The sequence below is a fragment of the Ovis aries genome, chromosome 7 (assembly GCF_016772045.2).
Source record: "Ovis aries strain OAR_USU_Benz2616 breed Rambouillet chromosome 7, ARS-UI_Ramb_v3.0, whole genome shotgun sequence".
Classification (NCBI taxonomy): domain Eukaryota; kingdom Metazoa; phylum Chordata; class Mammalia; order Artiodactyla; family Bovidae; genus Ovis; species Ovis aries.
In genome coordinates this window covers 74,718,942-74,734,201 of record NC_056060.1, presented here as the reverse complement: position 1 = coordinate 74,734,201, position 15,260 = coordinate 74,718,942, and the positions used below count along the sequence as shown (strand labels likewise).

Sequence of the window (15,260 nt, the reverse complement as noted above, 5' to 3'; positions counted from 1 at the left end):
AGGCCTGAAAGCAGGCACTTCTTTTCTCTTGCACATTAGACTGGTTATTCTGCAAAGAACAAAGAGATACCCTTAAAAAGCTCCATGAACTATATCTTCCCCAGAGCCTGGCAAAAGAGAACGAGCAAACAGTACAAAAATTTAGCTGCATTAAAACGAAATCAAACACAAGGTCAAGAGCAAGTGTTTGAGACTGCTCTGCCCTGCTAGGGTCCTGGTTAAATATGGTTTCTCTTTACTCTGACAATGATGCATCAGGGCTCCCCTCTGCCTCCAATTTAGGCCATAATGGGGTACGAAGAATAGAAAGGCTTCAGGTAAGATTGCTTAACTCGAGCAGTTATTATTCTATACCATGAAAATTTGGTTGTAATGGAGAACCCTGCTTTTGAAATGAATGTAAGATGCTGATTGAGGGTCCTACTTGCAGACTATCATCATTTTATCAATCTCTGGGAAAGTATTTCACCATCACTATGGTTCAGTTTTTTCTGTTTAAGATAAGGAAGCCCCATCTAGCTTCTTCCAAATCCATTCAGTTATTACTGAGACTTTATTAGATATCCAGCAAGTGACTCAAAAGTTTTGAGGTTCTGATGGCCAGCCATCATTCAAGCTTCATCGCTTTGTATTCCAAATCTCATCATATCCATTTGCAATGACAAAATTTCCTAATTTCAAAGGAAAATGTCGTGATTGCTTTGTAGTTATCATGAGAACGGCATCCCTCACCAATTCTGTTCTGGAGTGCCTTGAACTTGAGCTCAAACGACTGATTCCAAGTCTCAAAGAGCCTGGGACCACATCTTGGGATTGAGTATCAAAGGGGAAATATTTCGTTCCTGGCATAGTTTTCCTGACGTGATACATATTGCATGGGAATACACTTAGGCCAGTAAAGAACCTGCGCGTGCCTACCAGTTTGATGTAGGAATATTATTACATACAAACGCCGTACTGTCCCTAGAAAACATCAAGGACTTTCATCTACATCTCCCTGACGCTCCCAGCTTGGAAAATGTCATGTCAGCCTTTCAGATCACGCAGATGCGCTGCTTAGGTACGAAGGAAGACGGGGTGAGTGGCTGAGCTCAGACCCAAACCTACATATTTTAGTGTTAACTGCTCCCGATCTACATCCAACATATTTACCGAACACTAACAGAACTCTAGTAAGCGCCCACCACTGGAAAGGAAAACACTTTCTTCCCAGGAAACATCTTTCCACTAAAAATCCCCAAACCCGAGACCTACCACTTTTTACTGAACAAAAAAGCGAGTGTGACTGCAAGAGGGGGTGGGAAAAAGCGTGGCAAGAATTTGCACGGCTCTTACGCCTCCTCCCTCGGAGCGCGCCCAAGTCTGCGGCCTCGGGCTCCGGGACACTTCCCCTCCCACCCGCCAAGGAGCCGCGGCTGTAAGTTGAGAGAAGCGGGCTCTCGGCACGTCAATCAACCGGCTCCTCCCGCCTCCCGTCTACACCTCCCCTCCCCTCCCCCCTCAAAAAAATAAAGGCAGAGAAAGAAAGGGAAAAGAAGGTAACTAATTTGGGAACTAGTCTCCGTGGGGGCTTCGCCTCCGACCCAGGGAGGCCGCACGTCCCCGACTGGGCGCGCTGGCGGGCGGTGGGATCAAGCAGGCGGCCCGGCAGTCACCCGTCACCGGGTCCTCGCCGTGCGCCCGCGGCGCTCCGGCTCCCCGCACGGGTCGGCGCCGCTCCGGTCCCGCACTCCGCCGAGCCCGCCGCCCCCAGCCCTGCGGCCCGGGCCAAAGTTGCGCAAATAGCCCCATAACTGGCAAATACTCACCGGCCGCAGCAGGAACGGGGGCTGCGGAGATTTTAGGGAGTTTAAGGCAAATCGGCAGCGGGAAAGGCAGGCGGAGGCGAAGGGGCCGAGAGCTGCAGTGGCGGCGGCGCGCGGCGCTCGGGCTGGGCTGCGCGGAGAGGCTCTGGCTCTGCCAGGGACTGCGCTGCAACAAAGGACTTCCGCTGCCGCACAGCCGCGCCTGCTGCACCGCACTGAGCCGGCCCCGCTTACGCGGCGACTCCGGGTCTGCCCACCAGTTCGCTGCGGCGTCCGCCAGCCTTCCCCTCCCTCTCGACCGCCCACCCACTCCGCCGCTGGCTGCTAGGGGCACCCGCGGTCGCCTGTTTGTTGCAACAAGTTTCTGCGTCGGGCTCCGAGGAGGCTGGCGCAACCCGCACCGCGGGGGCCGGCGCGGCGGCGGCCTGACCACCCCTCTCGCCCCTTTCCCAAGGGTAGGCTTGGGACCTCCTCCTCCTCCTGTTTGCACAGCTGGATGGGACTGGGCTCCTCCCGGCTCCCCAAGGGCAGGCTGCTGCTTTCCCACTCCGTCCAGATGTCAGAGCCCGGCCCCAGAGGGCCCAGCAGCTGGGACCCTCCCTCACAGTACGTTCCTAGCGTTCGGGGGGCGCCGGAACCCTCGTCCCGTCCCGTGCGCTACCAGTCAGTTCAGGGTCGCCCATTCCCCGCACCTCCCCCACGCTTGCCTTCCGCGGGCCTGTCCGCCTCTGGCCTTGAGTCACTTCCCCCGCCATGCCCCACCCCGCCCGACCGCCTCCCCTCCTAGGCTACCGGGGCTTAAGCTTCCCTGGCCCCGCGCCCTCACTCCTCTTCCCGCGAAGACGCGGGTGCACCCTTTCCCGCCCCCATCTCTGAAATGAGGTGGTGCCTGTGTTTTTGCACACCCTGGGGAAAGTCCCCGGGTCACGCGGTTGTGTGTGTGTGGGAGCCTGTGACGCTCAGGCTGGTCTCCACGCTTCCGCCTACAGAGTCACGACTAGCAACCGTGGCGAAGGCACCCGGAGAGCGGGCCGACCCCCGCCAAGCCAGTTGAGCTGGCGGGCGAGCGGGCGGGACGCCGCGCACGTATGCACGCACGCACGCACACTTCGGCCCCCGCGCCTCTGGTTCCTCAGCTACGAGGGGCGCGGTCACGTGGGGCCCTTCGCCGGGCAGCTGGCGCGGGAAGCCGCGCGAGAGCGGGCCGCGGGGTGCGTGAGCCGGCGCTGCCGCGTGACGTACGCGGCGCGGGAGGCGCCCCTCCCGCACGGAGAAGTCGGCCGCCTGCCTGCCGCGGCGGCCTCTGGGTAAGCGACGCGGCCCGGCCCCTATGGGCTGCCCCGGGCTCAGTCCCTCCCGCCGCGATCCGCCTAGGGCGGCGGCCTGCAGCTGCGCCGGTCGCGGGACAGATGCAAGTAGCTGGGGAGATGGGTGTTTCTGGTCCGTTTGAGATGTCAATCAGGGTACTGGAGGAAAATGGCAACCGTCAGTGAAAGCTGGGCAGAGAATGTCCAGAGCGGCCTTTCTCTGTTCACACCATGCGGCCGCCAGGCCCGACGCAGGCCGGGACTGGGCTCCGGGGCGCTTCAAAGGGACGGAGACCTTCCGCCTGGGGGGCTCGGGGCGACCCGGCGCGGGAAGCCCCCACGGGCCTGCGGCATTCCCCAGGCTGCTGCGCCCCGGACCCCTCTCGCCAGTGGGCGGGTCTCCAGGTGCCACTGGCGGAATGCTGCAGGCACTGTCCTCCGTCTCCCCTCCACAGCCCCGTTTGTGATTACCCCTTCTCTAGGGCCGGAATTTCCCCTCATCTCCATAATTCTTTTTTCAGATTATGTTAATCTCATTCTAAATCAGTTTTACTTTTTAAAGCCTGCTCCATCTATCGCTGCCCTCTTTAGCACTCTTTATTTGGAGAAATCAAGCTGTTGTCAAATTGCTTAGGCAGTGCCTAGCGCCGTACCTGGAAATTGACAGCAGCTAACATGTTTCATAAATTAACGCCCGGTTCCCCCCAGTGGCATGCATTCTTTTGAGACTCCTCTTTGGCAAAGCTGTTATTCTCACAGGATTTTGTGAAGTATGTAAAGTACACCTTAGAATCACAAGTCTTAAAGCCGAAAGGGGCCTAATAGAAAATGCAGTTCATCCCTCTCATTTTACAGGTGAGGACACCAGGCCAAAAGACTAGCTTGATCGGAGTCCCATACCTCTTCAATAACTAGACTCCAGGGCTCACCACACCAGGAGTGCGATGCCAGTTTAACCCACTCACTGTAAAGACTTATCTGCTAGAGGTGATTGTACTTGATTCCGGTTATTGAGAAATCAGACTTGGCTAGTGTGATAACTCTGGCCTCTTAAGGAATGTGGTTGGCACTATTGCTAGGTGGAATAGATTGCCTATTAATACACTTTGAGCTCAAAGCTCGTCCCCCTCCCCCGCACAAAAACATTCAGCTCTGTTTTCTGCAAGAATAACCAAGATGTGCAGCATTAGTTGCTTCTTTGGGTAAAGGCACCAGAGATCACTTTGGCAATCTGAATATGCTTTAATTAAGAGTGAACTATTAATCCATTATCAGACGTCAGCTCTCTTAATAGGGAACAAAACACTGATGGGATAGGAAGCAGAATAGGTGACTTCTGATGGCTGGGAGGTTTTCAGGAACCAATAGAACATCACAGGGATAATTAGCAAGATGACAGGAGGGGACCGCACATAACTTGCTACACTTTTTCTCCCAGCGCAGCTCTGAATGTCTTATTTGGAGGCAGCAGAGATGGATTTGGTCCTGGTTTATTGAGTAAACAGCCCAATAGCAACGTGCAGTGGCCCGTTGCTCTTTCATAGATGAATTATGAATATTTACCAAAATGGAGATAGTATTGTCTCCCATCTTACAAGCAAGGAAACCGGCTCAGAAAGATTTACCTGGCTTCAGTGATGCTGTCATTTGCAGTAGAACTCAAGGCTAAATCACTTATCTCCCAAGTTTGGTCAGTGCTCTTTTGCATTAGATCTTGCTACCACTTCAAGCCAGGAAGGGGATGAGTGAATCGCCTGTGGCTGATTTATTGGCGCCTGTGGTTGCCCAGAGAGGCTGAGCAGGACTTTCAGCTGCCCTCTACGCCTTAGAAAGTAGAGCTGTGCGCTTCCACCCTATCTCCTGAGGGGAGTGCGGAGGAGCCAGGCTGTCTAGCTGGGGAGGAGGGGCCCAAGTGCCTTGGCCATAAATTATCCTGGTCAGGGCTGTGCTGGGAAGTGTTGCATAATGCCCTCCCCAACACTGAACCAAAGTGATTTATTTACTATGGTCCGTAGATGGTGCTTGACCATCTTGTTAAAGAAAAACTTGTACATTTTAGTAATAAAGGCCAGAAAAGAGTTGGGGGTTTTATATTATTGCAGGTTTTTTCCTTGTCTTAAAAAGCTGTGCAGGTGCTCTTATCTTGATAAATTATAAAGTACTTCTACACCACTTCCTGTGCCCCCTTTCTGCTTATTTATTCCAAATTGCATGTGAACTTCAGTCTCTTGAGAGAAGAATGCTAAGAAAAATACTGTTCCAGTTTATAGTTACCAGCACAGGCTGTGGAATCAAATATAGCTTTTGATCCCACTTTGTACTATTTGCTTGTCGTATGTCCTAAGCCTAGGTTTTTTCTTATCTGTAAAGTGGAAATAAAAATAATACATATAGTCATGGTGAGGATTAAAAGAGATAGTGTACATAGAGCATTTAGCACAAGGCCTTACACATACTATTTACTCTATAATAATAGCCATTAATAACTGTAACAATATTTCCTCTAGGCTAGAAAAGATATTGCTGCTTGAGCTTGCTTAGGGAGAGTGGAGGAAGAGGAAAGAAAGTGTTTGAAGCAAACAGTTTCAGGATTATTGGTTGAATTTATTAACACATCTGCTTTCCTTTTCTAGCAGGAATTTTTTTTTTCTTTCTTAATCTTACCTGGAGAAAAAGTGTTTTTAGTGTTATTTTTGAATATTTTTCAATTCATTATTTCCCTGGTTACAAGTCAATCATACAATGGCTCTTTAATTCCTCCTGAGAAATCCTAGGCACTTTAAGCAAAGGGTTTCATTAACGCATGTGGATAATGTGTGTGTGGAACATTGCGTGGCAAAGGAAGCATTGGTTCGCCTATATTCAGAAGTTATAATCATTCTTGTTTGTACTGTGTTCCAGGTCTGTACCAGCGTTGTTGTTTTCCAGTTTTCTCCAGCCCTGTCAGTGGTTTGCTTTTTCTTCCAGAAATGCAGACTTAATTTTTTTTAGTGGACTAAGAGGAAACTTTTCCTTTACAGGGTTCTGATATTTTTAAGATCCAGTAGCAATTTGCACTCACCGGTGTTAGCTTTCATGTTTGCCTGGCATTGCGGCTTTAGCAGGCATCCCACGTGTTGGTTAGATGAGAGTAGAGATGTAGCAGGCTGGCTGTGTCTACCAACAGGCAGCAGGCCCCAAACTAACGTTTCCCCTGTTCCGTTAAAGGTTTCTAGAGCTTAACTGCTCTTCCTGTACCATCTACCACGTCTGCTTCTTACCCTCTTCTCTTACATTTTCAGAGATAATTTCATTAGCAGATGCCTAGAATTACTGCAGGGTTTACCTCACACAAGAATTTTCAGATCTTCAATTTCCATGTCATTTTCAGATATTATAAAAATAGATATAATAGTGTCTGAGAGAGTAAATATACCTCTTTTTCCTAAGTACTTTTGAAAAAGAAGTTTGAAAATGTGTGTTCTTCATCTGCCCCCAAGACCCATACTACTTTGGGAATATTTCTGTTTCTTGATCTGGCAAACTTTTAGTTTACAGTTAAAATTAGAATTACAGTGGTTGATTTTGGTTCATTTAATGTAATTCGTATAATTCCCACATTTTAAGCCCTTCTTGTGAAATAGCTTTTCTCTGTAATTTTAGTGTGTGAAACAGTCTCTTGGATTTCCTGGGTCCCTTGTTCTTCTAATGCAGTGGTTCTTAATTGAGGCATTATATTAGAATCACCTGTATGTTAGTCGCTCAGTCGTGTCCAGCTCTTTGTTACCCCACGGGCGATAGCCTGCCAGGCTCCCCTGTCCATGAAGTTCTCCAGGCAAGAGATACTGGAGTGGGCTGCTGTTACCTTCTCCAGGAGTCACCTGAGGAGGTTAAAAAAGGCTCTGTGCCTCACCCTCAGCAGTTCTGTTTGGGTTAATCTGGAGTAGGACTCAGACATCAGTACAGCTCTGCATAGAAGGTTTTACAATGCAGTTAGAGCCACTATTCTGGGGTAAAATGATTTCTGCAAACATTCTTTCTCTTGGTTATAAAACATTACACTGCCACAATCATGTGAAGGTAAATTAAAAAGTTAAAATCATTGTATAAAATCTTAGTAAGTAGCACTTTGGATATTTCTGCTTTTACCTTTGTATTTATAACCATGAGTAAGTATCTCAAAAAAACTGTACACATTCCTAGGCCAACTTTCCTGTCTCCATGTCTTAATAATTAATAATAAAGTTACAGTGGTGGAAACCACAAAGAAAATAAGTGTTTTCCAGAGAAATGGATGTCTTACTCCTTTTGTTTATTCTTTTACTGAAGAGTCTTATAGCCTGCCAGAATGAAAAATTGCACATTGTAGGGCATTATTCTGGCTGTCATAGGTCTGAGAGTCCAGATCTAAGAGTCTAGTCTGTCTATTATAAAATATTTTTTAAAGTAAATTTAAAGATGTTGGATATCAAGTTAACATTGAAACTGTTCTAGCTTACTTAGATTGAGCTAATCCAGAGTTATTAGTCTAGTAAGTAAACAATTTTTTGTAGTCTCTTAAATGTCAGTGCTATTATTATTAATATCGCTTTGATAACAGATAAACCGTTTTAAGATCTAGCACCATTACATTTGGCTATAGCATTTGAAAATATAACTGTAAGTTATTTTATTGCAACCTCTCTCACATTTTAAATCTCCATGAAAATTTCTCACATGTAACTTCTAAGATGTTTCTGTACACATAGGAAATTTTGACTATTCCACATACTAAAGAAAATCAAATGAGTAGACAAAAAATGATGAACAAAGGCTATATTAAAAGCCTCTCTAATAATTTGTAAAGTAAGTTGTATTAGAAAACGTCCTGAATTAACTATGTGATGTTTTGGTTCTATTAACATGAGGTAAAGTCTGGTTGTGCTGCCTTAAAACATGAAATGTCTATAATGCAAGCAAGTTTGAATGAACTTTTATATATATATATATATATATATATATGACTTTTTATTTAACAGATTTGAGTTTATTTCATTTTATAAACTTGAAACATTTATCCCTTTATTTGATTCAATATATTTGCAAAATCTGCCGTCAGTATATATGTTGATAGTTCTAGATGGGGATTTTGAAGAAAAGGTACTGAGTTTGAGGTCAGACGTGAAGTTCTGTCAGTACCATTTAACAGGTAGTTATCTGATTTTGGGTACCTTTCCTGCCTTCTCTGAGCTTATGGTTTCTTAACCTGAAAATGGAAATAATACAGGATCTGCTTTAGTACCTCATAGGATCAAAAAAAGATAGTGTAGGAGAGAGGTTCTCAAAGTGTGGTCCACGAACACCTTGAAGTTTCCTGAATTTCTTTCAGTGGGTTTATAATTATCTTGCTTTTGTCAAGGCAATTTCTCTTAATACATGTGAACCAAAACATCATGTGGCAATAGATTGATTGAAAAGGCAAAGAAAAGAACGCAGCTATAGTTCTTAAAGCCAGGTATTAAAGAAGATTGCAAAATATAAGTGCCACCCTTCACAGTGGATGAGAATCCATTTACCCAGTATAGGGGACACAAGTTCAATCCCTGGTCTTGGAAGATTCCACGAGAGTTCAGAGTGACCACATAGGTAGAAAGTAGGGAGGAAAATCCTAGAAAGGTTGTTGAGGGGACCCCCAAATACTGTGTATAAATTCAGCTGAAATCTCTTGCCAACCCTGAAATGTATATGTGTGTTGAGCAGCCTCCAAACAGCACACCTAACACACAAAAAAACCCCAAACCATAGTGGAGGCAGAACTTGGGAGTTTAAGTTCAGCCTAGCTAATTTGCCGGAGAAGGCAATGGCACCCCACTCCAGTGCTCTTGCCTGGAAAATCCCATGGACAGAGGAGCCTGGTAGGCTGCAGTCCATGGGGTAGCTACTAGTTGGACACAACTGAGCGACTTCACTTTCACTATTCACTTTCATGCATTGGAGAAGGACATGGCAACCCACTCCAGTGTTCTTGCCTGGAGAATCCCAGGGACGGGGGAGCCTGGTGGGCTGCCGTCTATGGGGTCGCACAGAGTCGGACACAACTGAAGCAACTTAGCAGCAACAGCAGCAGCTAATTTGCAAAAACAAAACAAAAAAACATTGGTGCTGTTTGGAAGAATATTATAGTACCTAGAGTCTTTAGTAATGACAGTGTCTAAGATTTTATCCAAAATCATGAGACACATGAAGAAATAGGAAACTATCATCCTAATGGAGATTGACCCCCACATGAAGAAATAGGAAACTATCATCCTAATGGAGATTGACCCCAAGATGACCCAGAGGTTGGATTTAGCTGAGAAGATTTAAAGCAACTACTGTAACTGCTGAAGGGTGTAAAGGAAAATAAGGTCATAATATGTGAATAAACTGGAAATCTCAGCAGAGAAATAGAAACTTAGAAAACATGAGATGAAAATTTTAGTCCTGAAACTATATCTGAGATAAAAAATGGGTTAACAGGAATGATGGTGAACTTGAAGATAGGTAAATGGAAATGATCTTATCTGAAGCAGAAAGAGAAATTACTGTGTGTGAATGTTCTCTGTAAACTTCAACACTCTATATTAACATCAAGGATTAATGGGTTTCTTTCAAGGCCTAAACTCACCTCTTTCCTCTGCATATGGACTGACATCATAGTTTGTAAATCAGTGCCATTGAAGAATACTCTGAGATTCTTCTCCTTACTTCAACCATGTGCTTTCCACAATCAAAAAAAAAAAAAAAAAAAAGATTTCTTTTCTCCACGGCTCACTGCTGCACTTATACTTTTGATTCTATTCTTTCCAGCTTCTAGAGATTCTACCCCTCTTCAGCCTGGAAGTCTTTGATCTGCCGTTCCCTCAGTATCCTGTTCTATCTGTACCTATCCTCAATGGCCTCTGTTTTCTAACATTCTAACATCCCCCTGCAATCAGATACTCTGCTCTTTCCCAGAGTGTTGAGAGAGGTCACCAGAAACCTTGGTCAGCACACTTGGCGGGTGTTTGTAATAGGTCTCGTCCCCATGTTTCTCAGCCATTCCTCCCATCAAGGTTCTTGCCTTTTCTTGTGTTGTATTAGTCGCTGCGTCGTGTCGACTCTTTGCGACCCCATGGACTGTAGCCCGCCAGGCTCCTCTGTCCATGAGGTTCTCCAGGCAAGAATACTGGAGTGGGTTGCCATTCCCTTCAGAGCATCCGCTTTTTCTTTACCTCCCTCAATAACAATATATGTTCTTATTTCTCTTCGTCTGTCTAGCTGTATCCGTGTTTCTCAAGGATTCATTTTTAGCCTTTTTTCTACTTTTTTCTTATTTTATTTGGTAACCCCATCCATTCCTGGTGACTTCAGCCCAGTTATTTCGGAGGACCTCCTCTCCAACGCTGCCCATTCTACTCAGATGTCCTAGGGTGGACACCTCAAACTCACTGTGTGCAGAATGAAGCCTCTCTTACCAAGCCACTTCTGTACCTCTCCTCTGGCATTCTGCTCTACTACCTGTATATCAGCACCTTGCACATGGCAGTTACTCTGCAAATAGGATCCTGAGGAATGAATGAATTCTTCCAGTTGCCCAAGCTGGAGTTCTGAAACTCACTTTTGACTTGATCTTCTCTGTGACTGAGCACATCCAATTCTCGGCCAATGCTTATCAGTTCTCCATCTTGTATATCTTCTTGTATTTCTTTCTTCATTCCCACTGCCATTATTTAGATGTTACAAAAGACTACTTACTGGTCTTTATTGCTCCATGCCTTTTCTTTGTTAATCTTTTATATTTGTTGCTACTAGAGCAGTCTTGATTCTCAGGCCTAATGGTGATGATTTTACTCATTCTGTTTTTTTTTCCTGCCTGGAATGCTATGTTGACCTTCTCCATTTTCATCTAAATCCAGTTCAAATGGCTTATTTCTCATTGGGCTTCCTGTTTATCTCCGCCTCATGCTGTCCAATTGCTCTTATGGCACTTACCACTTTTGCTTCATGTCATAGTTGCTCTGTTTTATGTTTTGTCTCCCCTATTAGCTTATTGACTGCAACATCATTGTAATTTTTTTCTGTCCCTGTGCCTTGTATGGTGCATGCTTTCAAGTACTTTCCTTTATTAAATTTCTCTTCACAAAATATTTGTTTGATAAGTGAATTTAACTGTTACTCAGACCATTAACCACAGATTTTTATATATGTGGCTTTTTAGTATATGCCATTTTCATTTCTACATGGTTCAATAGTTCACTATACTAATGCACTATTTATATACACCATATCTGTATATATATATATGTCTAGAGAGAGAGAGAGGGAACTGTTGAAAATGTTTATGATCCAAGGGGGGGTGGTGTTTTGGAGATAATTTGTAAGACTGGTTTAAGGTACTCAACCTTAACTATCTTATTGAATCTAAGACTTGTTTTTCACATATTGAAATATCTAATATAGAATTTTAATTTGGTTTTTTAATCTCCTTATAAATTGATGATATTTTAGAATCAGGGAAATGTGGTAAATACAATAAATAATGACTTTTGATTAAATGGCCTTTTGGAACAATACCCACATCTTGGATTTTTGATTATGTTCTTAGAGGATAGGCTCAGGTTGCTGTAGCTTCTGTTATCTTAATTTCTTATTTTATTTCTGCTTAAAAGCTTTTAAAATGAGATAGAAAGGGATATGTGTTTTGTTTTGTTACTCGAGGGAGGACCAGGGGAAGCTATTATGTTTGAATTAGAAGAATTTTTTAAAGTAGTGTGTGAATATAGAGTTAAAAGAAGTTTTAGGATTCCTAAAGTATAATACTGTTCATATAAAAACCTTCTTAAAGGATATATGGGACTTCCCTGGTGGCTCAGATGGTAAAGCGTCTGCCTACAATGCGGGAGACCCAGGTTCAATCCCTGAGTTGGGAAGATCTCAGAGAAGGAAATGGCAACCCACTCCAGTATTCTTGCCTGGAGAATCCCATAGATGGAGGAACCTGGTAGGCCACAGTCCATGCGGTCCCAAAGAATCGGACACGACTGAACGACTTCACTTTCTCTTTCAAGGGATATATACATGTGCAGTAGAAATATGATGATGTACAGTGGAGTCATAAACACTAAATCAAGATGGTGGCTGCCTTTGGAGGCAAGGAGTAGGAGGTGGTAGGGGATAGAATGAGGGAGAGATGCAGTGGTTTTCTTCCCTGTTTGTGGTTGTTTACTCTCTGTGCCCCGGGCCAGGTGGATGGGAGGTGGGTGCTTGTTACATTGTGCTCTTTATCTACTTATCTGTCTAAAATACTTCAGCATATTCAAATAGGATAGTTCCCCTGGCTACACTTAACTCCCTGTTCTCTAGTTTCCCTAGCAGAAACGAGAGTGGTTTCTTTGAACCTTTCAGAGTGGTTTCTTTGAACCTTTCCAGACATGTATACATAAATAAGAATATATTTATGCATAAATTATTATCCCACCTTTAATAATAAAATAACCACTCTACCACTTTTTCATAAATAGTAGTCTTCTCTACACAATTTTACATTTTGCTCTTTTTTTTACTTAATATGTGTTGGAGATTATTTCATATTAGTACATTAAATACGTGGTTTTAACTAAAATAGCTCTAACCTTTTATCAGTAATAATTGCTTTTGTCTTTACCAGTTTTAAATGTTTATTTTGCTGTGTCACATTTGCTTAAGCAGCAGGAATCTGGGTTTCTCCCTGATTCTTCTTTCCAGGTATTCCTCTGAGACTTCCCAGGGTGCTTGATGACTGTTCCCTCTGCTCCTTCAGTTGGTGGGTTGTGTCTTTTTCTGGGAGGTGGAGAGGGAGGACCCTGGGGGTCTGGAGTCCAGTGCCCAGGTTTGAATCCCCAGCTCTGCATCTCACTAGCAGCATGATCTTGGGTCAGTCAGCCCTCTGTGCTGATTGTTTCCTCACCTGTAAAGTGGATTGATTATTTCCTTTCTCACAGAATTGTATTGAAAATTAAATGCGTGAAAAATTCCTGACACACAGGAAACATTATAAACTGCTGATTTTTATTATCCCTCACTCAGCATTTTGCAGCCCAAGCTACTGCCAGTCTCCAGACAGCTAACCTCCCACTCTCATCACTGACCTCCTTAAGACTTTGATCTGTCTGGTTAGTGAGAAAGCTTCCTTCCTTTTTTAGGACCTGCTCTTTTAGAGACAGTTCTCCCAGACCCCAGTGGTGCCCTTTATACCACACCTGCCTTCTCTTTGAAGCACCAGGGCTCTCTGCACAGTTGAGGTGGGAGAAGGTGGACAGAGAGGATGGCCCAGCCTCCTGCTTCCAGGGTGCCCTCAAATGTTCTTGCTGCTCTGCTCACACTAGGCTTCTCCACCAGAATTGTTTTGCATGTTCTTCCCGAGGCATGATTTCCGCTCCCCCTGAGAGCAGTGGTCCCATCCAGCATTCTTCTTCTTCGGGAACTTCCATGCTTGTATGTGTCTGAGTCCAGTTAAGGTCAGGGCTTAGGTTCTTTCCCACTGGGCTCCAAGCCCCATGTGGCTTGACATCTATTTTAAGGGCTTCTGTGACTGATAAGTTTCCCAAACTTATGTGATAGTTAGGCGGCCAGTGTCCCCTGAATACGCAGAGGATCCCTAAGGAGCAGGGACAGCTCTTGCCTAGCCAGGGCACACATTTAGAGTTGACATTTGAACAGTAGTTTCCATTACAAGGTGCTTTTCAGGTAACTTATCTCATCTGGCCCTGAGGCAAAGATCAGAACCTCATTCCCATTTTTGCCAGTGAGGAAACTGAGGACTAGAAACATTGTGGTCACATAGATTAAAAAAAAGGACAAACTTCCTCTTTCACATTGTCAGCACCCACGACAAGTCACTTTCTTACCAGGTTTTAAAAAGGCCATGTATTACCTTTTCAGTACAGTTGATATCAGTTATCATAATTTAATGTTAGCTAAGTTTAGGGTTAGATTAACAGTATTGAAAACTGTTGAGTAATTTCATTTAGATTTAGGTCTCTCTGTCCTCTGTAGGTTTGTGTGAACTATAGCCAATTTGGTAAAAAAAAAAAAAAAAAGCAAAAACTATATTGTCCTTTTTCTCAGAGCCACAATGGACACAGCTAGCCATAGCCTTGTCCTTCTGCAGCAGCTGAACATGCAGCGAGAATTTGGTTTTCTGTGTGATTGCACCGTTGCTATTGGAGACGTCTACTTCAAAGCCCACAGAGCAGTGCTTGCTGCTTTTTCTAACTATTTCAAGATGATATTTATTCACCAAACAAGGTAAGGAGGTGCTTTTGTAAATCAGAAGAATTTTTAATACCGTGATATAGTTAAGCTTTATTATAACATCATTTTGGGTATTCTTTTTTATGGGATCACCTTAGGAAATAAAAAAAAATTATCATTTTTTTACACATCTGTAATTAAGCTCTGTCTAGGATCCATGGTGGAAGATAATGAGAACAGTAATAGGTAAAGTTTATTTATTTGTTTAATCCCATAACCAACCACTAAGCATTTATCTAATGTAAATTCTACCGTTATCCATATTTTTTTAAGAGAAAAAGAAACTGTGATTGAGTTATTAAGTAACATGTCCATCTAGGATTACACGCACAGCTAATAAGTGAAACTCATGCAAATCTGTGCTCTTAGTTACTAAGTTGTTGATTTCTGTTCCTTCATACTTTCATAGCAAGATTTCAATGTCATAACTCCACCCACCTGGTGGCGGCAGAGGAGCCCCGCCGGTTGGCGGGGCAGTCCGTTCCACCCTTCTTTCCTCTCTGGGCTCCGCCTCTCTGCGGGCGGCGGTGTCCTCAGCCCCAGTTTCTCTGGCCATGCCGCCGAATGCGACGCTGGGTCGAGTGGCGCCGTCCCCACGGAGGGAGGGCCAATATTCCATATTGTAATTCAAAGGTCATTTGTTTCAAATATTTTTTTAAAAACTTTTTTAAAATTTAGATTAACTCAACATGATAGGGAGAGGGGTATAAAATGGTATCCAGATTCTGAGCTCTTGGTAAAAAATAGCTTTAATGCATGTTAGGTTAAAAGTGATGGAACACTGCTTTTTTAGAAGACCTTACATTTGGCGTTTCTCTGGCAGTCCAGTGTTTAAGACTCTGTGCTTCCCCTGCAGGGGGCGCAGGTTCGATCTCTG

General features: G+C 44.5%; 1 protein-coding gene across 22 annotated transcripts in view; it reads left to right on the top strand.

Moving 5' to 3' along the window:
* The first annotated feature begins 3,052 nt into the window (after positions 1-3,052).
* Positions 3,053-15,260, top strand: part of LOC101109541 (zinc finger and BTB domain-containing protein 25) — a 64,386-nt gene continuing 52,178 nt past the window's right edge. For 17 of the 22 annotated variants that reach the window (XR_006060408.2, XR_009601258.1, XR_009601259.1 and 14 more), the window contains exon 1: positions 3,115-14,377. Coding sequence is in view for 16 of the 22 variants with exons in the window: in XM_060418159.1 (XP_060274142.1) it covers positions 14,205-14,377 (173 nt within the window). In the remaining 6 variants the exon portion in view is untranslated. The other 5 variants (XM_060418157.1, XM_042252606.2, XM_060418158.1 and 2 more) reach the window with 3 other exon arrangements.